The sequence below is a fragment of the Macaca mulatta genome, chromosome 15 (genome assembly GCF_049350105.2).
Source record: "Macaca mulatta isolate MMU2019108-1 chromosome 15, T2T-MMU8v2.0, whole genome shotgun sequence".
NCBI classification, from domain to species: domain Eukaryota; kingdom Metazoa; phylum Chordata; class Mammalia; order Primates; family Cercopithecidae; genus Macaca; species Macaca mulatta.
The window spans coordinates 7,700,585-7,727,826 of NC_133420.1; the positions used below are offsets into that span (position 1 = coordinate 7,700,585).

The 27,242-nt window shown below is 55.8% G+C and overlaps 1 protein-coding gene and 1 long non-coding RNA gene across 3 annotated transcripts in view; both read right to left on the minus strand.

Annotated features, from left to right (window-relative positions):
• The window catches only part of COL5A1 (collagen type V alpha 1 chain), a 210,584-nt gene that overhangs the window by 44,083 nt on the left and 139,259 nt on the right, over positions 1 to 27,242 (minus strand). For both annotated transcript variants that reach the window (XM_028834624.2, XM_015116402.3), the window contains exons 28-41: positions 27,006 to 27,050; positions 24,513 to 24,566; positions 22,159 to 22,266; positions 21,203 to 21,256; positions 17,650 to 17,703; positions 10,672 to 10,716; positions 10,483 to 10,536; positions 9,389 to 9,433; positions 8,906 to 8,959; positions 7,401 to 7,454; positions 3,555 to 3,608; positions 2,572 to 2,679; positions 843 to 932; positions 692 to 745 (exon numbers count right to left, since the gene is read on the minus strand). In XM_028834624.2, the coding sequence (XP_028690457.2) occupies positions 692 to 745; positions 843 to 932; positions 2,572 to 2,679; positions 3,555 to 3,608; positions 7,401 to 7,454; positions 8,906 to 8,959; positions 9,389 to 9,433; positions 10,483 to 10,536; positions 10,672 to 10,716; positions 17,650 to 17,703; positions 21,203 to 21,256; positions 22,159 to 22,266; positions 24,513 to 24,566; positions 27,006 to 27,050 (873 nt within the window). The remainder of the gene's footprint in view (positions 1 to 691; positions 746 to 842; positions 933 to 2,571; positions 2,680 to 3,554; positions 3,609 to 7,400; positions 7,455 to 8,905; positions 8,960 to 9,388; positions 9,434 to 10,482; positions 10,537 to 10,671; positions 10,717 to 17,649; positions 17,704 to 21,202; positions 21,257 to 22,158; positions 22,267 to 24,512; positions 24,567 to 27,005; positions 27,051 to 27,242) is intronic.
• On the minus strand, positions 20,194 to 21,175 carry LOC144334968 (uncharacterized). Its single transcript, XR_013405311.1, has 3 exons — positions 21,013 to 21,175; positions 20,854 to 20,959; positions 20,194 to 20,800 (listed from the first exon to the last, which is right to left on the minus strand). It is a non-coding gene; the product is annotated as an uncharacterized LOC144334968 (long non-coding RNA).

Sequence of the window (27,242 nt, forward strand, 5' to 3'; positions counted from 1 at the left end):
GTGTCTGACAGTGTGCCCTGTGGTGTGCTTGCCTTCAACAGGCTCCCTCTTCTAGGAGCCTGGCACTCCCTCCCCTCTAGGGCCCGCAGGGTACCCCCTCTCCTCCAGGGCCCACATGCCTGCGGGGTGCCCCCTCTCCTCCAGGGCCCCCATGCCCATGGGGCACCCACTCCCCTCCAGGGCCCACATGCCCATTGGGCACCCATGCCCCTCTCTGCTGTGCTCCTTCATGGTGTGCATTTTCCAGGGAATGCCTTGCCTGGGGGCTGGCATATGGATGGGTGGGTACCTGGCCTAATCGAGAGGGCTATCCTGCCCAGTGTGCCCCCGCCGTGGGCAGCCTGGCTTTAGCGTGCATCTTCAGAATCCTGGGAGACCCGCATCTGTTTCTTCCCCTGCTGGCCCAGCCCAGACCCACGCTAGATGTAAAGGCTTTCTCCTTGCTCCTCCTGCCCTACAGGCTGCCCAGCACTCTCCTTTCCTCGGTGTGCCCCGGGACCCTTCATCATCCTGGCTGCAGGCTTGGGATGCACCGTCCACATCTCCCCAAAGGCCATCTTCCCCCCTCCACGTCCTCCCCAGGATCCTCAGGGGTCTGGGGCAGCTGCATGCTCTGGGCTCTCAGGGACTGCCCCTTCTGACCTGGAGAGTAGGATTCGAGAAAGAGGATGGGACAAAGGCTTTGACTCACCGCAGGGCCTGGCGGGCCAGGGGGTCCTTCATTGCCTTTCAGTCCAAGAGCTCCCTGCAAAGCCATGAAAAGGTTGGTCAAGGGCACGCGGGGAGAGGCCTCCAGGGCTGCATCCTGTCCCATTTCATTCCCCGCCTGGCCTCTCACTCACCACTGGACCAGGAAGCCCTCGGTCCCCAGGGAAACCACGTAATCCTGGAGGGCCATCTTTCCCAGGGAGGCCTGCGGGGCCTGGGTCACCCTGAAAACAGAGTCAGAAATGAGTTTTCTTGGAGCCAGCGACGCAGACCTCTCAGCCGCCCCAGAGCGAGGCCAAGCGTTGGGGCCTTCTCATCAGACACCCCTGGACTTGGGTTGGATTGGGCTTCTCCTGGCCACTTTCCAGAGTCGTGACTGGACTCAGCAGTCCACACGTGGGAGCACAGCCTGAGCCTCTGCCTGGAAGCCATGCCCATCTGGCAGGCTCTGCGTGCAAATCTGACCCTGCCCCTGCTCCATGGGGTTCCTGGGTCCTTCCTCCCAAGGCCCTTAAGGGCTACGATGGGCCCCGTGGCAGCTGAGGGCACATCCACCTTTTCCATAGATTTGGGGCTCCTTGTAAGACCATGCTCAAAGAAATCCGTGGTCAAAACAGCGTTAAAAGCATTGTCCTAAATGGATTTATCGCTTAAGGGACTTCTTCACGCCTGAAACCACATTTTCTGAAAAAAAAGTCACCACTTAGCCTCGACTCTCCCTGAGGTACAGTAAAGCTTTGATAGCTTCCAAACTATTCTCTGGGGTCCAATGTGGAGCACAGTGCGGTTTTCAAACGAGCAGGTCAAATGCCCGTGGCCGCCTTTCCAAGCCTGGAGAGCTCTCTTTGTGTCTAGAATACACACACGTGTGCGTGTACACATGTGTTTTGATTCCTATATCTACATGCACACACGGGTGTGTGGTTTTTTTTTCAGTATTTCTTCATTTGCTTCACTTTGTTATTTTTCAGGTTTACTCTTCTGTGGTCCTACGGGCTGGAGAGCTTGCCTTTGCAGCATCCCTTATTGAAGAGCTGAAAGGGAAGGGCTATTTTTGTGCTAACACAGCAAGTTATGGCCACTCACTCTGGGGCGCCCAGGGGAGGAGATATGAAAAGAGGGTAGTTGGAGCTGGCACCAAGAGGTGGGACAAAAACACGTTTGCTTTTCACTTTTATAATTTCTCAGGCTCTTGGGGTGAGGGCTGTTTTTTAAAAACAAACAAACAAACAAACAAGAAAAAACAAAAAACCAGAGTTTCATTGGTGTTAACCAGGCTGGAGTGCAGTGGTACGATCTCGGCTCACTGCAACCTCCGCTTCCCGGGTTCAAGTGATTCTCCTGCCTCAGCCTCCCAAGTAGGTGGGATTACAGGTGCACGCCACCACACCCAGCTAATTTCTGTGTTTTTAGTAGAGATGCTGGCCAGGCTGGTCTCAACTTCCTGACCTCAGGTGATCCACCTGCCTCAGCCTGCAAAAGTGCTGGGATTACAGGCGTGAGCCACCGCACCTGGCTGGGGTGAGGGGTTTTTAAAAGGACCACTTTCTGCTAAATGTGATATGGACACACGAAGTCCCAGAGCTTTTTAACCTTTTCTGGGAGCAGGGCTGGCAGCTGGGGAGAGAGCAGACGGTGGAGGATGGTGATGACCCCTGCACTCCCCCTTCAAGCCCGTCCCTGAGCAGGTCAGCACGACTCCTGGAGTGAATCAAGCAAAAGTGAGTAAATCGTGCGGTCTGGGGAGTGAACTGGCATGAGGAGGAATTACCCATTCATCAGAAAAGAGCAAGAAAAACACCAAGTCCCAAAATGATTCCTTAGGAAACGCCTGAGCTGACACAGAAGGTTCCAGAAACTCACCTTCGTCCCTTCTTTTCCAGCAAGGCCCGGAAGCCCCTGTTCACCGGGGGGTCCAGGGGGCCCAGGGTGGCCACGCTCACCCATTGGGCCCGTTTCTCCCGTGGGACCCTGTGGGGAAAATCAGTGTCAGCCACAAATGTTTCGAGTGACTTGCAAGGGAGCGAGCATTTCTTCCTAAACCTAAGAACAGCCCTGGTCATGGAGGCAAAGGCCTGCTGCAGGCCCACCAAACCTCCAAGTGCCTTTGCAAGCCTTCTCTTCCTGGCAACAATCCAGAGGGTGGGTGCTGGTGCGCTGTTCACTGCCTGGCCCCTGCTGCGCCCCGCGTGGCCCTCTTCCCCAACCTGGCGCCTTCAGGAGGCACAGCCAAGCCTGCCTTCCTGGGACATGCCCTGAGAGAGGCTGTGATTCAGCCACAGGACAGGCTGAGGATGGGAGAAAAGCCACACCAGGGGCAGAGCCCACATGCCCTTCAGTTCTGTGGCTGCAGCGGGTCCACATCTTACCACTACATGAGGTGTGCGCTTTCTAGGACACAAGGTGACCCCTCCCCGTTTCACAGCTCTAAGCCATCCATCCTGGCTCTAAGCCGCTCCTGCCACTGATCTGCCACCGATCTGCGGTTAGAACGGCAGGCCCGTGGCACCCACAGGGCCCAGTGGCAGGAAGAGTTAGCTGCCTTGGACACCCACAGCAGCGATGAGCCCAGTTCCTGAGCTGGCCCAGGTCTGGCCCCAGCCACGCTGTGAGCCTCGGGCAGCCTTCCTTGGCCTGCGTGCTGGGTTCGCGTCGAGGGCAAACACATCTTCGCTCGTGTGTGGGGGCGAGCCTCACACTGACTAGCATTCAGGACCTAAGACAACCTCTCAGCAGCACCTGCACCTCCAGAATCGTGGAGGGAGCAGACGCCTGGGCTGGGACCCTCTTCCCTGCGGGCAAGTGACCCCGGGTGACCCATGGAATTCGGGAAGGCTGGAGCTTACCTGAGGGCCGACCACGCCTGGGGGGCCTGGAGGGCCAGTCTTGCCTTGGAAACCCTGTCAAAAGAGAGTCACTGCACTGAGGGTGCTGCAGTGGCCTGCGCCACCCCGCCCTGCGCTGTTCTCAGCAGGATGCTTGCCCCCACCTCCCTTCCCCCATAGTAGACCCTCCAGACTTTGTGTGAGAGGCCCATGTCTTTTGTTTCATTTTTTTTTCCCAGATGGAGAGTCTCGCTCTGTCACCCCGGCTGGAGTGCAGTGGCTCGATCTCCGCTCACTGCAACCTCTGCCTCCCAGGTTCAAGTGATTCTCCTGCCTCACCCTCCTGGGTAGCTGGGATTACAGGCACGCACGACCACACCCGGCTAATTTTTGTATTTTTACTACAGACAGGGTTTCACCATGTTGGTCAGGCTGGCCTCGAACTCCCAACCTCATGATCCACCTGCCTCAGCCTCCCAAAGTGCTGGGATTACAGGCGTGAGCCACTGTGCATTTGCACTAATTTCACGAGGGTAACGAAGCCACACAAGCTCATCTCACTGGCTGCTCTTCTGCCTCTGCATCTTTAGGCCGATGCAATTCACCTTTATCATGTCACCAAGTGTTCCTTTTGTGAGTCGGCTCAGTGCCCTTTCTGGACCAGGGGCTACCTCTGGCTGTTTCTCAGCAGTGGCTCTGTGGCGACTGCCCTGCTTTGGCATGAACGCCTCTGATGCACGACAGGTGACTCTGCCCGTGTGCTCCTCAGCATGTATTTAAAACAGGCTAGAGCGAGAGCCAGCTGCTTTCATAACGCGGCAGCTTGGATGCGTTATTTTTAGCTTGATTCAGCGGGAATATCTCACGCCCGCTCTGCATGCTCATGCGTAGGTAACGATCCTGGCTTGGCTGTGGGTGTCGCCACGCTTTCTGTACTCTCCCTCAAAGGAGAAAGATGACCTTAAGGCAACACAAGCTTCATTTCCGGGCACCTCTGCAGAGCACGACAGGTGCCAGCAAGAAGCCACCTGCAGGTGCCACATGACACTGGTGGAGACATGCACATCTTCCACCCGGAGGCCTCGAGGCAAACTCTAGACTCTGGAGGAGAAGGTGGCTGGCCCCGAGGCCAAGCTAGGGCTGGAGGGTGAACGGCCCCAGGCCTGGGCTCACTGCCTCATTGTCCAGCAGCCAGTGGCACCAAGCCACCGGGCCATAAGAACCCACAGCAGATTCAGCTTCCTTTTTTTTTTTTGAGACGGAGTTTCACTCTTGTTGCCCAGGCTGGAGTGCAACAGCACGATCTCGGCTCACTGCAGCCTCTGCCTCCCAGGTTCAAGCGATTCTCCTGCCTCAGCCTCCTGAGTAGCTGGGATTACAGGTGCCTGCCACCAGGCCTGGCTAATTTTTGTATTTTTAGTAGAGACGGGGTTTCACCATGTTGGCTAGGCTGGTCTCAAACTCCCGACCTCAGGTGATCGGCCCACCTCGGCCTCCCAAAGTGCTGGGATTATAGGAGTGAGCCACTGTGGCCAGCCCAGATTCAGTTTCGTTGCAAACTCTAGAAGGGCTCTCTCCTTTAAGCCCAGCTCAGTTGTATACAGCTGGCTAGAACGATCGTTTCTAACGTACGTTACACTTACGGGGTCAGAAGGAAGGGGTGGTGGACAGGTGTCAAGGGCATGCCCTGCTCAGTGGACCCGGGGAGAAGAGCCCAAGAGCCCAAGGGGAGACAGGAGCCTTGGTTAAGTTTTGCTAACGTCAATGTTAACACAAAACAAAAAAAGGCCTCCCCCAGGGGCCCTCAGCCACTCCTAGCTGTTGAGGACGGAATATGAGCTCAGCCCTTTGCTGAGAAATAAGTTTCTGGCTCACATTTAGGAGAAATAATGACCATTTCTGTTCCATTTTTTTAAAAAAAGAAGGAAATCAACACTCCAGAGAAGCTCTTTCTGGTGGGCTTGTCTGGACTAGCCCATGGAGGAGATGCTGTGCCCCAAGTGGGTCTCAGAGACATGGAGCGCCCACTGGCATCACTCCAGCGCCCTGTGTCTAGGGAGGCGGCCGCGGTGGCAGAAGGCAGCTGGAAGTACATGTGCAACTTTCTGAGCAGAGACGAGCAGCTTAATTCTTTTACCAGCCTCCGTCCAGTATAAGTCAGAGGGAGAAAAGCACATAATAGGTAAAACCTTCTATCTTGTCTCCTTGAAAAGGCATTAGAGAAAAATATGCAAAGCTCAGAAGAAATGTTTTAATTTTTCTCTATAAACAAAAGAGCAAAGCAATCTCCATTTATCAGGCAGCACGCGCCATGCAGAACAGCAGTGAAGGCATAATTAAAAGAGGTTTCATCACAACGAACCAAAGACAGACAAAGGGGATTTTGTCAAAGCAGGCACGGAGAATATATTCAACAGGGCACTCACAGACCCATTCCACGAGGGGACCTGCTTTTGCTGGTCCTGTAGAGACCCCTAGAAACCTGGCTGCAGAGACCCTTGCAGTGACCCTGGCATGCCCCCCAGTCTCCTTGGTGGGAAATGCTGCATTTGTGTAATTCATCCTTTAAGCTGGACAGAGCGGGTGGGCACTCAGAGAAGGAACACAGCGTGGCGATGAGGAAGTCGCCTGATGCTGCACGTCCCCAGAGAGTCAAAGCCTGGAGTCCCAAGCTTGCAGGTGTGGGCCAGGTCACCGGCGTGCCTGCACCCTTTCCTGAAACACACCTTTAGGGAGCTGGGTCAAATTCCAAAGGGCTGATGGGGCCAGGAAAATGATCCCGTTTCTGATGAGGGTTTTTTCTCCCAACTGAAAATGTTGGAGTCCTTTCTGGTCTAGATGAAGTAGCCTGTGATATGTATTTCTTTTTTTTTTTTTTTAAGACAGAGTTTCCCTCTGTCGCCCGGGCTGGAGTGCAGTGGCCGGATCTCAGCTCAGCTCACTGCAAGCTCCGCCTCCCGGGTTCACACCATTCTCCTGCCTCAGCCTCCCGAGTAGCTGGGACGACAGGTGCCCACCACCTCGCCCGGCTAGTTTTTTGTATTTTTTTAGTAGAGACAGGGTTTCACCGTGTTAGCCAGGATGGTCTCTATCTCCTGACCTCGTGATCCGCCCATCTCGGCCTCCCAAAGTGCTGGGATTACAGGCTTGAGCCACCGCGCCCGGCCCATGATATGCATTTCTAAAGTGAAGGGCAAGGTCAACGTGGAGTCTTTGGCTGCAAAGACCATGGGCCCTGAGGCATGACCAGTTAGAGGCCACTTAAACCTGCCTGGCACGTGTCTTCTTTACTGTAAAGGGGACATCGCAGGCATCCTCCAGACCCCCTGGATTGGAGCTGAAAGGGCCTGGGTAAACGCGGGTGGGGATGGTACGTGGCCCACAGCCGCCCTCTTGAAGTGCTGCAGCATCGAATGACTGAATGACACTGAGTAACATGTAGACCCTTTCCCAGCACTTTCCCAATTAAAAGACGTATCCCTCAAGCTCGGTGACACTCAGCATTATTCTAGAAGGAAAATAAGGCTGGATGCACGAGGCTTCAGTCTGCCCAGGATAATCTGTGTATATCTTTAAATGTGGCCTCTTACCAAAGTTTCCAAAACCAGCCCACAGCCAGCACCTGCCTTCCGCCCACAGATGCCACAAGGCGCTGCCAGCCAGCAGGACTGCTCTGCCCCAGCCCTGCCTCATAGCCCGGCTCTGAGTCAGTGGAAGCCGGCCCAGCCCTTGGGAACCTTTCTGAGGCCAACCTGTCTCTCCCAGGCCAGGAGGGTCCTAGATGGCACTGGGCAGCGAGGGCTGTGCCCACATGCAGGGTGTTCAGAGAGCCAGCCAGCCACGTCCCCCAGCACCCAGGATACTCACAGTCTCGCCTCTCTGTCCAGGGTGCCCCGGGAGTCCATCCTTGCCTGGAGGGCCCTGAAGAAAAAAACCAAAGGAAACGAGGTTCATTCGTGTCTGAGAAGCACCCACCTTTGAGATTTAATGCCACGTGGAGCGACCGTTATTTCCATGGCTCCTGTCCCTGCACATCCTCTGAGAAGGACAATCACCCGGCAGGCAGGGGGACAGTGACAACAAATGTAAGGCTGCCCTTGGCGCCTGCCCGTCATCCTACAAAATCCTCACAACTGCCCCAAGGGACGTGCTGTTGTCGCCCTCATCTCCCAAGGGAGAAACCGAGGCAGAAGAGGCCACTCGGCATCCTGAGGTCCGGCAGCAGGTGGCACAGGCGGCGCCAGGACCTGAGTCTGTCGGTTGCAAAGTCCAACCCCCTCCCCACCAGCCCCGCAATGCCTGCTGGACCATAATCCCACTGCTAGATGGATGTTGATACTGGAGGAGATACATCACACCCATCGTAAGGCGAAGTGTGTCCCCCAAAAGGGCATGTCCCCCCCAGAACCTGTGCCTGTGACCTCACTTGGAAATGGGGTCTTTGCCAGTGTAACTGAATTAGGATGAAGCCAACCTAGATGGGTGTGGGCCCAGCCCAGTGACTGGTGTTTTTATAAAACGAAAGAGATGTCCAGGTGCAGTGGCTCACGCCTGTAAGCCCAGCAATCTGGGAGGCTGAGGCAGGTGGATCACCTGAGGTCAGGAGTTCGAGACCATCCTGGCCAACACGGTGAAACCCCGTCTCTACTAAAAATACAAAAATTAGCTGGGTGTGGCAGCGCACACCTGTAATCCCAGCTACTCTGGAGGCTGAGGCAGGAGAATGGCTTGATCCCAGGAGGCGGAGGTTGCAGTGAGCCGAGATCGTGCCACTGCCACTGCACTCCAGCCTGGGCGACAGAGCGAGACTCTCAAAAAACAAAAAAAAAAAGAAAGAGATTAGAAGACAGAAAGACACAGAAGGAAGTCCACGTGAAGATGGAGGCAGCGGCCAGGGTGAGTGTGCACAGGCCACTGGGTGCCAAGGACTGGCAGCAGCTACAAGCGCCCCGGGAGAAGCTTCCAGAAGGTGCCCGCTCTGACTGACCACACTTTGCTAACTTCTGGCCTCCAGGGCTGTGAGAGAAGAGCCACACCCAGTTCTAAGCCACACCCGGTTCCTGGTCATTCGTGATGGCAGCCCCAGGGCACTAACACAGAATTGGGTGAGAAAATCACTTCAGTCTAAAGGAGAGAGGACCCCAGTGCGCAGCTCTCTCCAGCGCCGGTGGCCCGGCAATGGGACACAGTCACGGACTGCCCTGCAGTAGCCTTGGGCGGGGGTCTCCCCCTCATCTGAGCAGCCAGAATTTCACCTCGGGCCTCCCTCCACCCACCGGCCACTGTGAGGAGCTCCGAGCAGACCTCGGAGACAAGCAGGCGGTGTCGGAAGGGACAGGCAGTGCTGGCCCAGCAAGGAAGCCATTACTTACAGGGGGGCCCTTTGGTCCAGGAAATCCCGTGGGTCCTTGGGGTCCGTTGGGTCCCTGGGAACACAGAAAGGCCAGTTTGAGGATAAGGGGTCTCTTCAGAGCAGCTCCTGCGGCTGACGTGTCTGTGCCGGTGGCTCTCGGAATGCAGGTGTCATTTCTTGCCACCCCCATGACCTTTCCTCCATTATTCCAGCCTCTCCCTCACCCTGCCCCACCCTTGGGGGCAGGATGGAGCCTGGGACCCATTTCCTGTCATCTCCGCCATTCCCAAACCCCAAGACCAGGGCTGGGGTACAGGTCCCTGACGTATGGAAAAGTTCACTCCCTGGGTGTGACCTATTCTTGGTATCTTAGGAAAACCCTACCCTTCAGCAGGGTCTGAGGTGTCCTTCCCTGGCCCCAGCCCACCCCAGGACAAAGTGCAGGGGGCATTCGAGGCAGGCTGTGCTCTCGGAGACACCCCCGAAGGCTCCAGCTGCTTACCCGTTCACCAGGAGGGCCAGCTGGGCCGTCACCTCCAGAGTTGCCCTTGAAAAGGAAGGAGAGAGGGGGAAAAGCTTATGATTGTTATTATTTGGATAAAAAGACTCTGGCCCATAATGTCATCAAAACGTCTCAGTCAAATATTGCACCTGCGTGCACCCCTCAAGGTGGCCCTGACCCTCAATAAGGGGCAGAAGGCATTGGCACTGATCTGTGGCTACTAAAGCCTGCCTGTCCCCTGCCTCTGCACGCAGCTGACCGCCCAGTGTCTACAGGGCTGGACATTTCCAGAGTACTCTCCCGAGTGGGACAAAGGTTGTGGCCCAGCCTCGAGCGCCTCGAAAAGTCAAGCAGAGGCAGAATGCAGGGACCCGTTCTAGGGCCACCCCCACATGACAGCTGCTGCTCTGAGTTCTCCTACGTGAGCCTCATGTCAGCTCACCGGGCATGAGAAGTGCCCCAGAGCTTGTCCCAGAGGAGTTCAGGTTAGCCTGTGGGTACATTCCGGTCAGCTGAGGGACAGGCCAGGTCGGCCCCTCAGCCACTGGAAGACTTATCCCAGCAGGAACCCGCTCTGGAGTGGCATCCTGGACAGGTAGGAGCAGCCCGCCTGTTGGGTCTGTGTCCAGATTCTCCACCCAAGGAGTGGCTTCAACGTCCCTCAGTGGGAAGAATGTGCACGAGGCCGGCCTGGGCCTTCCCCTGTCAGAAAGTTCTGGTAGAGGCCTCTGCAGCTCTCAAACCCCTTTCAAGAGAGGAAACAGGGCCTCCTGACCAGGGCGGGTGAGTCTGTGGTGGACCTGGCCCCTGCTGCTGTCTCGGGTCCCAGGTGTTGGGGCGAGGCCCTGCCCCTGCTCTGCTGGGGCCACATCTCATGACCATCGTTCTCAATCACTTAATTAAATCTCATCTAAGGCATCCAGAGGCTGCTGGAGGGGACAAGCTGCTTCTTAAATACACCTAAGAAAAGGTCCTGTTTGTTTTTTTTTTTTTTTTCAATAAAAATGGTCACAGACACCCTCAGATGCTCCGTATCTCTGTAGCTTTGCAACTTGGGTTCATGCCACCCACCACCCAGGAGGCCAAACACGTACCTTGGGGCCAGGTTTCCCAGTGATGCCCCGGGGGCCTCTTTCACCCCTTGGACCCTGGACAGATGGTAGAGAAGGAAAGTCAGCTCAAGTCCCGACTCACAGACACCGCCTTCCCCCAGCCCCCAGCATGTGCTCCCTAAACCATACTCCCGTGTCCCAGACATGCCCACAAGCTGAAAGGGCAGTTACCGTTGGGCCTCGCTGCCCCCGCGGTCCCGGCTTTCCAGGGGTCCCCTAGAATCAGAGAAGGGGCTGGTCAGTCATTCTCTAAATGCCCGGCCCTGCTTAGGTGGCAGCTCTCTCCCGGGTTATTGAGAGACTCTGAATTCAGAGCAGGCTAGGAGGAACGCGGGCCTCCCTGCCACCCACCTTTTCCGTGTTTTAATAGGAGATTTATCAGGGCGAGAAGCTCACCGCACACCCGACACACAGAGCTTTGCTCTTCTGCACAAGTCCTGCTGAAATCCAATTTTCCTCCTGCAGTCTGATGGATGTTTATACTATTATCTGGTTTCTCTCCTCAGAGCACCGCCACATCCTTCCTCCTCCTTCCTCCCTCCTTCCCCTCCTCCTCATCTCTCTCTCTCTCTCTGTCCTCAGCAGGGAGGGAAATCATTATTGCAAGAAAAGAGAAGAAAGTCAACCCCTTTCATACATAATTTACTTTTGCTACAGTTAAGAATATTAGCCATTAAATTTTCAACAGGCTCTGCAGACGTGCAAACTTGCAATTTAATATATAAATCATATATCCAAGAGTCATCGGCTTTTTCTCTAATAGAATTTATACTCTTTTTTCTGTTGCTGTTTTGCATTTTCCAAACCACAGAAAACAAATGTAGTGCAAAGATATCAGAGCTGGAAGATGCAGATAATCTACAGTGAACGGAAGCCAGGGGCTGAACGCGCACCGGCCCCTACATCCCCACCGGGTCCCAGTTCAGCTTCCTGAACTTGACTGGTTTCTTTTTTTTTTGGAGACAGAGTCTCACCCTGCCACCAGGCTGGAATGAATGCAGTGGCGTCATCTTGGCTGACTGCAACCTCTGCCTCCCAGGTTCAAGCGCTTCTCCTGCCTCAGCCTCCCGAGTAGCCAGGACTACAGGCACACGCCACCATGCCTGGCTAATTTTAGTAGAGACGGGGTTTCACCATGTTGGCCAGGATGGTCTCGATCTCTTCACCTCGTGATTCACCCACCTCAGCCTCCCAAAGTGCTGGGATTACAGGTGTGAGCCACCGTGCCCGGCTGATCTTGACTGGTTTCTGATGCTCCGCCCAAGGTGGCTCTGTATGGCTGGAGGCCACCTGAGAAGTTTCCTCTCATCATCTTTCATTCATTTGCTGCCAGAGTCAAAACTGCTTCCTAGAGTCTCCCATTTTGAAATGCATTTAATAAAACCATTTATGATGATGAGTTAATCATGTGGCTTTTTAACAATGAGCTCCCTTTCCAGTTCTTCAATTACTATGGTGATATCCTTTGGCTTCAAATAAATATTTGCATATGAAAATTAACGAAACATCTGCTCTCTTCCAGTGACAGGCATTCTACAGGCAAGGACGCCCACAGCCAACCTGGTTACTCCCGGCATTTAGGTGTGAATGAGCTCCGGTTGCCAGGTTTACACATTCCCATCCTCCCCCAGAATGAAAACCCTCTACCCTAAAACAGTCCCACGATGACCTGGACCACAGGTTTCATCCTGCAACACAAATGACTGCAACCCAAGGCACAGGCGCGAGGGCCCTGGCAGGGAGCACAATACCGGCTCGGCCAAAGCACCATCTGGGGCTCCCTGCAGGCGTCTTGTTCATCTGTTTTCTTTATAAACTAATTCAAGCCAAAGAATTTTGAGTCCCTGTGACTGGAGCTGTGGAACAGAATGTCCCCCCTCGTCCCTTTAACTTTCCTTCTCCCTGGCAAATTGCTTGTGGGCACCTGTCTTCTTGCCCTGAGGAAGGAGAGGACAGTCCCACTAATGGCCGTGCTGGGAAGCCAAGCACAGTTTGAGAGGGGACCTTCCGCTGGAGAAGCCAAACACAGCTAGGAGAGGCCTTCCACTGGCGGGCAGGTGCATCTGAAGAGTGGGTCTTCCCCTTTCCCGGGAAGGGGCTCCTGGGATCACTCCTTCGCCCGAGGACGAAGGGGCAAAGCAGCACTTTGCTCACACCCACTCCTCTTCCTTTGGCTTCAGCTGGCTTGACATAGCAGCTTATATTCCTGCCATTTCCATGTCTGGCCCATAGTCAAGGTGTCAAGGGCCACAGACCAACACTAGCTCTGCAGAAGGTAGGACCAGGCAGACAGAGGGCAGGCAGCCCTCATGTGGAAGGCAGACATACACACACACGCACACACATACACTTGCATGAACACACACGCATGCACACACATGCACGCACACACAGGCACATGCGCGCACACATATGCACATACACACACATGCATGCACGCATGCAGACACTCAGGCCTGGCATCCTAGCACCTAGAAGCATCCATCTGGCCAGAATATCCAAGATCTTTTAAAAGACCTCTCTGGGCCAGGCACGGTGACTCACGCCTGTAATCCCAGCACTTCGGGAGGCTGAGGCAGGCGGATTACTTGAGGTCAGGAGTTTGAAACTGGCCCGGTCAACATGGCGAAACCTTGTCTCTACTGAAAATATAAAAATTAGCCAGGTATGGTGGTGCACACCTGTAATCTCAGCTATTTAGGAGGCTGAGGCAGGAGAATCGCTTGACCCTGGGAGGTGGAGGTTGCAGTGAGCCGAGATCGCACCATTGCACTCTAGCCTGGGTGACAGAGCGAGACTCCGTCTCAAAAAAATAAAATAAATAAACAAAAGATCTCTCTGGATGAGCACAGACATCCCACTGGCTTTCCCTTCACATCCTTGGAATGGTCCCCTTCCCATTCCTGCCCCACACTGGGACCAGAGTTGTTTCAAACAGCCTTCAGTGCCACTCCCCCGGCTACAACTTTCAGTGACACTCCCCCTGGCTACAACCTTTGGTGCCACTCCCCCTGGCTACAACCTTCCGTGCCAATCCCCCTGGCTACAACCTTCGGTGCCATTCTCTCTGTGTGGCTACAACCTTCAGTAGGTCCCAGTGCCTTGGGATAAAGAGTTTTCCCCGCAAGCAGCTGGCCGCCCCAGCAGGCTCTGCAGCCCACAGCCCACTCCCACGTCTCTCTTGCTGGGCTCGGCCCTGTGCCAGCCCCTGCCTCCTCACCTCTTGACCCCACAGCTCTGCCTGCTTTCCATACCTCACCTATCCACTTCTGTCCCTCCTGCAGGGCTCAGCAAAAATGTCACTGCTCCAGGAAGCCTCCCTGGACCTTCTGGGTCAGACTCTGGTGCCTATGACCTTTCCCTGACTCACCCTTGTCCTTCATCGTCACAGCCACCACTTCTGAGTGCTGCTCACTGGGTGGTGTTCCTCTCTGGATGCCAGAGGAATGTCTGGTTTGACCACCAGAGTCCTCAGAGCCTAGCAGAGCACCCAGCACGTAGAATGCATGTGCGATGCATGCGCCATTTAAGTGAATGGACTGCCCCGAAGACTACCAAGTCCAAAGCCCAAGGCAAAAGAAGGGCGGCCAAGGGCGAAACCCAGGAGGCAGCGTCTGTTCACTAAGGCGCAGAAGACAAGCCAGCGCCCAGAGGCTTCTGGGTAACCTGAGTGAGGCTTCTGCAGTCAACAAAAGAGGAAGGGTCCCTTTGCAAGGACAGCCCAGTCCCCAGCTTCCTGTTGGGCTTTCCTGTTTGGGAAGCCCAACCTACTAGACCAGAGGGCACCCACGCTCTCCATCATTCCCCAAACTTGACACAAAGCATCAACCCTGCCCAGAAAGCCGGGCAGTGCTGCCGGTGTCATTCTGCAGTGACTATGCCACCGAAGGCTCACGGGGGTAAAGACTATGCTCAGCGTCCTGAACGGGAGGCTCTGAAGAGCTGTGATGGCAAAGATGAAGGAGGCCAGGGCTCCAACTCACACGCATGAACCACCACCACCACCACGGCTCAAGGTGAAGCAAACAGCCTCGCCCTTTTGGCCTGAGGTCTGTGTTGTGGGTTGTGCCACCAGCCAGATGCAGTGGTGAACAAAATGTCCCTGGGCAGGGCCAGACACCCAGAGGCTACAGAAAGGTTGTGAGTGGCTCCCATGTGTGACTGGGGCATGTGGCAGGTCTGGGCTTGAGTCAGGTTTGTGTTATGTCTGGTGACCCACAGTGCTGATGCCCAGGACATCTGGAGCACCCATCTCAGCTCCTTGGCTCGGGGATAGGGAGGCTGAGACGCATGAGGGGCAGAGCCCCAATCAGAAGCATGGGAGTGAGCAAGGGCTCCAGGTGCTCCAAGAGGTCCCTGGTCCCACATGGTCCTCCACGGAAAGGGCTTGCGGTCACATCCCATGACCAGCTGCAGAAGGTCATTTCTTCCCCCAGGCACTCTCACTACAGTGCAGGGTGAAAGGCCCCCCAGCACAGGAGCAGTGTACCGGGGTACCCCACATTCCCCATGCTTCTCAGAGTGGTACCTAAGAGTATTTCAGAAGACAGTGTATCCCCAAAGGCACTAGCCAGGCTTCCAGAGAAAGAATGACAGCTAGATAGTGACAAATGGAGAGGTGGATGGGTTGGATAGATACGGACAGAGATAGACAGATAATAGAAGATGGATGGATGGATGGATGAATGGGTGGGTAGACGGATGGATGGGTGGGTGGATGGATGGATGGATGGATGATGGATGGATGGATGGACGGATGGATGGATGGACGGACGGATAGATGGGTGGGTGGGTGGGTGGGTGAATGGATGATGGATGGATGGACAGATGGATGGATGGACGGACAGATGGGTGGGTGGGTGGGTGGGTGGGTGGATGGATGGATGGATGATGGATGGATGGATGGACGGATGGATGGATGGACGGATAGATGGGTGGGTGGATAGGTGGGTGGGTAGGTGGGTGGGTGGGTGGGTGGATGGATGATGGATGATGGATGGATGGACGGATGGATAGATGGACGGATAGATGGGTGGGTGGATGGGTGGGTGGGAGGGTGGGCAGGAGGGTGGATGGGTGGATGGATGATGGATGGACGGATGGATGGGTGGTTGGATGGGTGGGTGGGTGGATGGATGGTGGATGGATGGACGGATAGATGGGTGGGTGGATGCGTGGGTGGGTGGGTAGATGGGTGGATGGATGATGCTGGACAGATGGATGGATGGACGGATAGATGGGTGAGTGGTGGATGGATGATGGATGGATGGATGGATGGATGGATGGATGGATGGATGGATAGATGGATGGACGGATAGATGGGTGGGTGGATGCGTGGGTGGGTGGGTAGATGGGTGGATGGATGATGCTGGACAGATGGATGGATGGACGGATAGATGGGTGAGTGGTGGATGGATGATGGATGGATGGATGGATAGATGGGTGGGTGGATGGGTGGGTCGGTGGGTGGACGGGTGGATGATGGATGGATGGACAGATAGATGGGTGGGTGGATGGGTGGGTGGGTGGATGATGGATGGATGGACACATAGATCGATGGATGGATAGATGGGTGGGTGGATGCGTGGGTGGGTGGGTAGATGGGTGGATGGATGATGGCTGGACAGATGGATGGATGGATGGATAGATGGGTGGGTGGTGGATGGATGATGGATGGATGGATGGATGGATGGATGGATGGATGGATGGATAGATGGGTGGGTGGACGGGTGGATGATGGATGGATGGACAGATGGATGGATGGACAGATAGATGGGTGGGTGGTGGATGGATGATGGATGGATGGATGGATGGATAGATGGGTGGGTGGATGGGTGGGTCGGTGGATGGGTGGGTCGGTGGGTGGACGGGTGGATGATGGATGGATGGACAGATAGATGGGTGGGTGGATGGGTGGATGGGTGGGTGGGTGGATGATGGATGGATGGACACATAGATCGATGGACGGATAGATGGGTGGGTGGATGGATGGGTGGGTGGGTGGATGGATGGGTGGGGGGGTGGGGGGGTGGATGGAGAGATGGGTGGATGGATGGACGGGTAGAAGGACAGAGACAGAGAAGGGTGGAGATGGAAATAATAGTCTCCTCGGGTCTGTGCTGTCAACTTACACTCAGAACAGTCTTCCTTTTCCTATTTTGTGAATCTGACAGAACACATTTGTTTGCTCACAAGGTTTTGGCCAGAAGGGATGGGCCCAAGAGGGAGCTGCAACCCTGTAGCTCTGTCTGCCCTGGGAGAGCAGGATCGGGCATACGAGGATGGGCTGGGCGGGGCCGCAGGATTGCGGCTGGGGCTACGAGGCAGGTGTGAGCTCTGCCATCTTTTGGGGAGCGGGTCCCCCGGGCCTGCTCTGCAGACGCTGTCCTGCATGTACACCACAGACTGGTCTCTGTCCCCACCATATGCCCCGTGGACAAGGCCAGCTCAGAGTCCAAGGCCTGAGGACCATCTCTCTCCTGTTTTCCCAAGTGGCAATGCTCAGGCACTATGATTTCACTAACAAGCATCCAGGGCAGCTCCTTCAGGGAGGCCTGGGCCAGCGGGGGCTCCAGAAGGTGTGGGGAGAACACAGCTCCCTCTGCCCAGCTCTCGGTTCCTTCGTTGAGGGTGAGAACAAAAGACACTCGAACCACACTGCAACCTGGTGGGTGTTTATGACAATGGCAGCTTGCTAACCCTGTTCAAGTTAATGTTAATTTAAATGACTTTAAATTTGGACGACGGTAGGTAGCAGGACATTTTTAAAAGGAAAAAACAATCTCCTTTTTCCCTTCCTTTTAAAATTAGCTTGGAGGAAAAGTCCACTTGGGTAGAGGAGAGGAATCTGATTTTCAGAATGACCTGAAAGAGCCTTCTGGATTGCGGTGCTAATCGGAAAGCTCCATTTTCTCAACATACTTCCCTCCTGCCTCTGCCCCGTCCTATCACATACCTGCCTAGCCCAATGTCTGGAGAGTGTCACCAGGGCTTGGTGCTAAAGGTCAAGAGCTTAAGGCCAGCCATTCAGGAGAGCAGTTTCAGAAGCAAAAGGGGTGAGAAATAAACAGGCCATCAGCTGGAGAACCAACCCGCTATGCACCCAGGCAGCCGAACAAGCTGCCTGCCCAGGGGCCAGGCTGTCCTTACCCTGCCGCCCTTCTCTCCATTGGCGCCAGGAAATCCAGGGAATCCAATAGAGCCCTGAAAGAAAATTTAAGGAGGAGGCATAAGAGCTGGGCCAGGAATAAGTCACGCTGCACGGGCAGCCTGGGGGACCGCCTGCATGCCAGTGCACAGCCTCTGCCCCAGACTCCACCTGCCCACCCACCTAACCACCCACCTACCTGTCTACCTACCTGCCCACCTATCCACCCACTCGTCCATCCACTTGTCTACTCACCCACCCACTCATCTGCCTGTCTACCCACCTACCCATTCATCCATCTACCTGTCTACCCACCCACCCACTCATCTGCTTGTCTACCCACCTACCCATTCATCCATCTACCTGTCTACCCACCCACCCATTCATCCATCTACCTGTCTACCCACCCACCCACCCACCCACCCATTCATCTATCTGCCTGTCTATTCACCCACCCACTCATCCATCTGCCTGTCTACTTATCCACCCAGGCCTCCATTCATCTATCTGTCTACCCACCCATCCACCATCTCTACCTGTCTACTCATCTGCCCACTCATCCATCCACCTGTCTACCCATCTGCCCACCCACCCATCCAACCACCTGTCTACCCATCTGCCCACCCACCCATTCATCCACCTGTTTACCCACTGGCCCACCCATCTGTCTATCCATCTATCTGTCTATCCATCTACCTGTCTACCTACCCACCCACCCACCTACCCATTCATTCATCTGCCTACCTATCCACCCGCCCCTCCATTCACAACTATCTACCCACCTGCCCACCCATCCATTCATCCACCTATCTACCCACTGGCCTACCTATGTATCCATCTACCTGCCTACCTACTCACCCACCCACCTAACCATTCATCCATTTGCCTGTCTACCCATCCACCTACCCCTCCATTCATCCATCTGTCTACTTACCTGCTCAACCATCCATTCATCCACCTCTCTGCCCAGCAGCCCACCTATGTGAATATCCATGTGTCTACCTACCCACCTACCCATTCATCCATTTGCCTGTCTACCTATACACCCACCCCTCCATTCATCCACCTGTCTACTTACCTGCCCACCCACCCATCCATCTATGTATCTACCCACCTGCCTACCCATCCTTTCATCCACCTCTCTTCCCACCAACCCACCTATCTGTCTATCCATCTACCTACACACCCACCCACCTACCCATTCATCCATCTGCCTGTCTACCTATCCACACCCCTCCACTCACCCACCCACCTATCCCCTCTATCCATCCTCTCTACTCAATAAATATTTCCTAAGCATTTCACAGGCTTCAGCTCTAGAAACCCAAATGGAGTTTTCATCATGCTCCCTCCCCCACCACCATCCCCGACACACCCGTGTCCATAGGAGGGTGGCTGGTGTTTGGGAGAAAGGGACACATACTGCTGAGCTGAACTGAGGTGAGACATGAACATCGCACTGTGACATTGTGTTTTCTGTGCCTCGTGCATGTTGTGTTGGCGTCCCACAATCCCTCTAAATAAAGCACGGCAGCTTGCAGAGTTGGGAATGAATGCAAATTTATGCACTGACTGTAGCACCTACCAGCTCTTTAATTCTAGAAGTCTGCAAGGTGCACACAGACCAGAGATGGATTTAGGGACTCTGACCTGGTGAATATCCAAACACCCACGCAAGAAGCATCACCGCAGTGAGGCCGCTCAGCTGTCCGCAGGGTTGGCGCTGGCCACTGTCTTTGGCAGGTCTCTATTTGTCTGGCTTAAAATCCTGTCCTGAATGCACACTTGTATCCACGAAGAGCTCACACATGTCCAAACCTTGTATTTCTCACAGGGGACTGAGTTCAGCCAACCCACTCATACACCCACCTGCCAATCCAGGCAGGAGGCGGGACCCAGGAAACTTCAGTGCAGGTGACACAGAGCTCAGTTCAGAAACCAGGTCACTGTACTGATGGCTACTTCTAGTCTCTGCCCAGGAAACACGTGCCATTCCTTTCCAAAAAGTTGCCTGAACTTGATTTAGACCACCCATCTCTCCCAAACTTCTCTTTTCTCCATCCCCAGAGGGATGTGTATTAACAGAGAGGAAAGTGCCCATCAGCCCCTTTGACCACATTCGGGTGATGATGCTGCGGTCAGCAGCTACATCACACCCACGTTCAATGAGCCACTGTTAAATCCTAAATGAAATTCCTGTTTCACAGCAAGCTCTCCTACATGTGGGGTGTGCCTTTACACACCCGTGGCAGGGGGCTTCGCATTCCACAGGAAGGACGGATAGCAGCATTTCCTTAATGAGAATGGAAAAACCTGGAGGAAAGCCCCAGGCCACCACGCCCATCCTCCTATTAACAAGACTGCTCCAGTGAGACCGAAAAGGTACCCAGGCTAAAAGGAGGTGCCTCGGGCAGAGGCAGATCTGAGAAAGACGACCCAGCTTGGGCTGTTAATTATGTCTCCAGTGCAGGCAGCTGGTTATTCTTTAAGGAAGAACCATGAATAATAAAATGTGAGATTTGAAAAAAAAATACCGTTTTCAATGATTTCCAAAGCCTCAAGGAGCTGTTTCATTTAAACCTGAACACGATTTCACATAAGAAAGGTTTCCTTTTTCTTTTATACTCCATTAGGAGCAAATAGCCTTCAAATCGCCAGTGTGGTGGAGTTGAGAGGCGACCGTCCCACGGGTTCTGCGTATAGACAACCCGGGGGACAAGGGCCACCAGCCAAGCAACAGGTGCAGAAGATCGCAGGACACTCCAGGAGAACCCTAGAAGGACCCCAGGTGCCTGTGCCGCCTGGGACAGAAGACTCATCGCCCAAAAGCCTCCTTTCAACTCAGCAAATTAATGCAGAAGGCAGTGAACACGGTGGAGGTTGAGAGCCACAGTGTCACACACGCCCCCAAGGATGGGGAGCAGATGAACCTGTGCAGAGTTAGGAGGACCGCTGGAGCCTCCCTCCACCTGTCCCGGGACACCTAACACGGCCAGATGCGAGGTGAGGAGGCCTGACGGTACAACCCTCCGCCTGCGCCGGGATACCTAACACAGTCGGAAGTTACCGTCGGAACATCCCTCTGCCTGCACCGGGGCACCTAACGTGGCCGGAAGTTACCGTCGGAACATCCCTCTGCCTGCACCGGGGCACCTAACACGGCCGGAAGTTACCGTCGGAACATCCCTCTGCCTGCGCCGGGGCACCTAACACGGCCGGAAGTTACCGTCGGAACATCCCTCTGCCTGCGCCGGGGCACCTAACACGGCCGGAAGTTACCGTCGGAACATCCCTCTGCCTGCGCCGGGGCACCTAACACGGCCGGAAGTTACCGGCGGAACATCCCTCTGCCTGCACCGGGGCACCTAACACGGCCGGAAGTTACCGGCGGAACATCCCTCTGCCTGCGCTGGGGCACCTAAGACGGCCGGAAGTTACAGGCGGAATATCCCTCTGCCTGTCCCAGGACACCTAACGTGGCCGGATGCAGGGTGGGGAGACCTGGCGGAACATCCGTCCACCTGTCCCGGGACACCTAACACGGCCGGAAGTTACCTTTGGTCCTTGTCTTCCTGGGTACCCTGGTAACCCTGGGACTCCGAGTTTTCCCTGGGGGAAGAAAGAGTTGCATTAATGGCCAGCACGGTATTGCTCCATCCGTTTCCTCGGAGCAGAATGGAGACGTGCGTTCTGGCAGGGGCCTGGAGGAGGAGGGTGTGGTTTCCAGAGGCCAGGGCACACGTCGTCATGCAGAACCCCTGCCTGCCCTGGGTGGGGAGTGACTGCCAGCACCCATGAAGTCCAGCGGGTACCCGATGGTCCCTGCAACGAGGGAGAAGCGAAGGCCCCTGGAGGAGAGGTCGTGCCACTGTGGAGCAAAGCAATTAGAGGCAAGTGCCCCAGCTCAGAGTGTTCTTCATCTCGGGGCACCTCTGAGCCCTTCTGTATGGGTCCACCTGGCAGGATGGGACGACAAGTCTGGGCCACTGCATGCACCATTCCTGCCGGAGCCCAGGGTGGAAACAGGGTGGAGCAGGGTGTGTGGCTGGCCCAGGAGCCTCTTGCAGCTGGAAACTGCAGGCCTATGGATGGCTGCATGCCCCAGAGCCTGCTCCGTGGACTCCGGCCTTCCTTCCTGCCAGGCTGCCACACCTTCAGGCCATGGTGGGGACACCGTTATTACCCAGGTGTGGTGGCGGGAATGTGACAAGGACGGGATCCTGGAATGTTGGGGCTCAGAACGCAGGCTTTGTAGCCACTGGGAGGAAGGAGCCCTCCAAGGCAATGGTGGAGGGCTGGGAAGGGCTGAACCCGGGACAAGGTAAGGGTCGTCATTCAACAAACAGCTTCACAGGAGCAGCAACAAGAGCCCAGGGTGGAGACAGGAGCCCGCTCAGGAATCACCCCCACCCCATGCCTAGGGCAGCCACAGCCAACAGGAGCCCGAGGCCATGGGGAAGGGCCTGTCAGATCCCTCCCAAGAAAGTGGCTGGAAGTCCCACATCACAAACCTTCTCCCCAGGGGGCCCCAGAGGACCGGGATCACCATTGGGACCTCCGCGACCCTTCGGGCCTTCAGGGCCATCTTCTCCCCTGGGACCGGGCGGGCCGATCTCCCCCTGCAAGCCAGAAAAGAGGAGGTAAGAGGACCCCCCCCTACACACACACACTTTTCTCCACCACTGTTGTGAGAGCAAGGGGATGGGTTACAGGCACCCTGTGGTCTGAGCTGCTCCACCAGCTCAGCTCCGCCTCACTCAGGCCGCCAAGCTGCTCCTGGAGCCACTGACCAAACGAGCACATTGTGCCGCGAATTCCAGGCTCTGTGGAAGCTGCACTGAGGTTGCCTGCTATTTATTTTCTCAAGGCTGCCTGCTCCTACTTCCCAATTACCTTCTCTAAATTGAGTGCCTCTTGGCTAAAATAACTTTGGTTAACAATAGTAGCTCTGAATTGCTATTTCTCCAAATAGAGCAGAGTGACTGGGAGCTGCTGCTGCTGCTGAAGCCTCAGGAAGTATGGAAGTGGGCCCCAGACCCGATCGAGCGGTTACCTGGGCATAACCAGCACACGGGAGAGCCACAGGAGGCGTCCCAGCAACAGACGGGCTTAAATTCTACCTCGTCCAACTTCCCCAAGTTACAGATTGGGAGCTCAGGGCTCAGACAAGGGCAGAGGGCTCTGGAGCCTGCCCAGGCAATGGTAGCGCCACGGGAGAGTCTCCAAATGCCCTTCCGGGCACCCTTTGTCCAGCAATGGACAAATCCTCCTCTGATCATCTGTCTCCAAGAGCAGCTGTAAAGCAGTGGTTCAAGTCCACAACACAAATGTGTATTGCTCAGATAGACAAAAATTAATAACTTCCTCATTCTGAAGCTCTAACCTGTCATTGGGTCAGGACCTCTCTGTCCCTCGTTCAACAAAATAATCCTGCACACATTTACAGAGCACCGAGAAGGTGCAAAGCCCCAGGCTGTGCTCTCTGAAGAGGTCCGGGTGTGGGGTCCTGTTCCCTGGGCTCAGGACAGGTCCCACCCCTGCATCCCACCCTTGTCCCATGGCAACAAGTGCTCCACTCTCGGAGCCCTGGCACAGGAATGTGTGTCATCTCTTCTGAAGCTGCAGCCTCATCATGTGGACGCCACATGTGTGAACAGAGGCATCAGAAAGGAGAAGAAAAGGACTTTGACCATCAAACTGAAAGGCCGCTGAGATGTGGGGATTCAAGAGCCTTCCACTACGAAAGGAGTTCTAGAATGGGCGCCTCTAGCAGCCACTTAACTGGGACAGCATTGCGAAACAGATCCCCTCCTCCCTCCCCCTTCCTTCCCACAGAGGTGCAGATTGCCTCTGCCTTTTGCCTGCCAGGTTGGGACGAAGTGCCAAGTGTGTGGGGCTTTCCTGTTCTGGAAAACCACCTGCGAGCCGGCGCTGCAGGGGGACGATTACGGCAGCTGGGTGACAGCCATGCTACCGCCGACAGATGTCCGTCCCGGTACGTGCACAGCTGCCACCACGGCTGTGCCCACCGGAGGCCGAGGCATCTCGGCTCCTTCTGCCGGGCTCCTGCTTACTGAGAGGTTACTGGGGAAACCTCCAAGAGATTTTTGGCCGCCCTGGCTGCTCAAAGAGCTCCCTACCCTTCCTTCATGCCCTTGGTGTCGCCTTCTCTTTAATTATAGGAATGTGCAGCCTGTGGCTTTCTGTGGTTGCCGGCAAGCCCCAGTCCCTCCCAGCACCCACCGGCTTTCTCTGGAGCCGAGCTAAATCATTCATTTAAAAACAAGCCAGGTTGCTGTGGCTTCTCCTGAGCCAATATCACAGACCACAGGACTGTGTGGGAGTCCCAGGGCCCCTGAAGAACTGTTTGGGGACCAGGATGCTCCCTGGGCTCACAGGGATCCTAGACCCACGTCGCGTGCTGCCCTGTGGGCGCCGGCCCTGTGGCCTGGGGAGCAGCTGTGCTGCTTGGGTAAGCTGGGTCATTTCCAGAGCTGCTCTCCTTCTTCTTCCCAGGCATGGCTTATCGCTCGAGTCAGGTTAATAACTCTGCAATCCACAGGAGCAGCCTGAAGTGAACCCAGCCCCACTGACCCCTTGTGTGGGACACTGGGCGGAGCAGCTGGCGACCACAGGTTATTCCCAGTCCCCAAGGGGCAAGCTGAGGAGGACGAGGTGAAGAGGAGCTGGAGAGAGTCGGGCCCTGGGCTCCAGGCCACTGTCCCCTTCCCACCAGGAGTCTCTACCGAGAATTTACCTCCTTTCTGAGACGCTGCCCTGTGGCAGCGAACATCCCCACCCCCTCCCATATGGCCAAGCACACCTGGCCTTTCCCCAGCGCAGATCCCAAACCCAGGATGCTCACCCGATCACCCTTGATGCCCATGTCTCCTTTAAACCCAGGAAAGCCGTCTTCACCCTGAATACGGGACAAGAGAGTGCCTTAGTCCAGGCAAGAGGACCCGCCTCCCTGGCGGTCCCTTCCCCGCTCCAAACGACCACGCTCAGCACCAGGTCCCCCACCCTTGAGGGGCAGCGCACACCCCGGACTTGAGGGTAGGCTTGGGGCCCGTTCCTCCAGCTGTAACATTCTGAAGCTGGAGAGAGCTGCGTCCCTGCTTCTCAGGCAGGCCCAGTTTGAATCTGAAAGTTCTGCATGGTGAGGCCTCAGCAAGCCCAGGCCCCCGAGCTCCCGGCATCGTTTCTCAGTGCACTTTGTGGCATCCCATCAGCACTGAAGCGACGGGTAAAGGGGGTGACAGTTGAGGACGGGGAGCTGGATGAAAATGCCCCCGCAAAGAATCCCTAAGGCCTGCAGTAAGAGGCAGTGCTTTTTGAAGGGTGGCGGATGTTCCTGAAGGTGGCAGGGGAAGTCGGCGGCCCACACACCCCAGGGCTACTGGTGAATCTGGGACACAAATGAGGCTGCCCTGCTGTCCGTTCGAGTCCCTGGTCTAGACTTTCCCCGTCCAGGAAACCACAGGGCGAAAGCCCTCAGATCCTTCCACAGAGGGGACGGGTGGCTCCTAGAGAAGGCCCTTGGCTGGGCTTTTCCTCTCATTATTCAGGGACCACATCTTGATCCAAAAAGAGTGAAAGGACAGGATCTGGGGACTCAGCCAGGTCGTAAACATTCAGGGCCTGGCTGGGAGCACACGCAAGGGAGGCAGCCTTCTGTTCAGTGAGAATCCAGCCCTCTCCAGCCAGCGCCAGCTCCCAGGGCCCCCAGGACCTCAAGGCCCCTGTTCGCAGTGTTCACACAGTGCTGGAAGCTTAGCAGCGGCCCCAAATAATGCAGAAGTCCACAAAGACGGCCCCTTGACACTGCTCCCCTCCTTCCCCAGACCATCTCGGGCTGCCCGCCTGGCCCTCGGGAACAGTGCGGTAGCTGTCCTGGCAAGAAGGCGTCCTCTGCACAGCCTCATCAATATCATCTCAAGTAGCCCTGTCTCTGGCTAGGGACAAATGTGACAAGATCAAGTGGCAAAGCTGGACTCTCTGAAGCCACCTTGGAAAGGATGAAAGGTCCTCAGGTGAGGGAGCCTCCCTGGGGACCAACAGGATGGAGACCCTGTGTCGTCAGGGCCTCGTGTTCCGAAGCCCCGACGGGCTCCGTGTAGAAAGCAGTGCTCTTGGAGAGGCCAAACGGCTCAGCTTTCTTGGATGCAGACTTAGGGTTCCGCTGTGCGGGTACCCTCAGGAAGGAACCGAGATGGCACGGGCTCAGGCCTCTTGGCTGGTCCTCCCACAAGGGCAGTCACTAAGAACAGAAACCAGGGACAAGCACTCTCAGCAAACGCCATGGAACAAGGGCGTTCCTGCTGCCGCGTCGTTTCTGATTCAGCTGTGGCCACTCGATGTGTCCCCTCGGGAATGGCTTTAAGGCTGGCAGATTTCACAAGAAAGGATCCAAGCGACATCTTTGACAGGTGGCAAATAAGGAGTCTCGGCACGTGGACCATCCCAGCAGCAGACGCCAGCACCCGCACTCCAGCCCCACAGGCCACTGTGGCCAGGGGAGAGGCCAGGGTCTGCCCAGCGAAGGGGCCCAATGTGCTTTATGGAAAGCAAGTACTGCGTGGCTACACGGCACAGCAGGGTGAACCCGCACAGTTAGGCCACGGTGGGGAGGGTGGCACGGTGAGGCCGCCCTGAGGCCTAAATCTGTGTCATAACTGGGCCTTGGATTTGGCTGTGAGCTTCGTTCCACCAGAGTGAGAAGAGAAAGGTGGCCGGCCACGCAGCTCCATGTGGCTCAGGCTGTCGCCGCTGCAGGCTGTAACCAACCTTCTGACTCTGGCAGGCATGCATGGAGGTGTCGTTAGCTTTGTTTTCACCACAGTGATCCGCTAGGCCTGACTTGCACCCACGGACCATGGCCAATGGCGTGGCCTCTCTCCCTCCCTGCCTGGCTCTGGTGCATGGTGAGTTTCTGCTGCTTGGGCTGCCCAGGGAAGAACGTCTAACAACTAAATGGACCCTCATGCCAGCGGCCATGCAGGGCGGCCCAGCTGGGGGTGGGGAGGGTGACAGGTGTCCACTGGCCCCCGCAGGCACGTGAGGGCCTGTGTGTTTTCTCTGGGGCCAAGGCTTTCTTGTGCAGAGACACAAACCCTGGACCCACTCAGCTCTGCTAGGAGATGTGCTCCAGGGTACCCGAAGGCCCATCCTCCTCAACTCATTGTTCTTCCATCTGCAAACAGACACTTTCCACAGAGTGGCATCAATTCCCCTCAATACTCAGAGGCGACGTCCACCTCAGCTGGTTTCATGGAAGAAGCATTGCGGGAGGGGCCCGCCAGCTGGAATTGGGCTCTGGACTAAGCAGAGGGCTCCACGGCTGCAAGGACAGACTTACCTTCTCACCCTTCGTGCCCTTCAGACCACGGATGCCATCGGCCCCCTGTGCGGGTGGGAAAAGCAAAAGGAGTGCCTGGTTACAAATCTCAGCCTCCCTAGAGCTGTGGCAGGCGCAGGTCCAAGTCCCAAGTGTCAAGACAGGCTGAGCTCTCCGAAGCAGACAGATGAGGCCAGCGCCCTGCCCTCAACACACTTCTTCCCACGTGTCCCCCTGTGGCCTCGGGAGGCCCAGCGT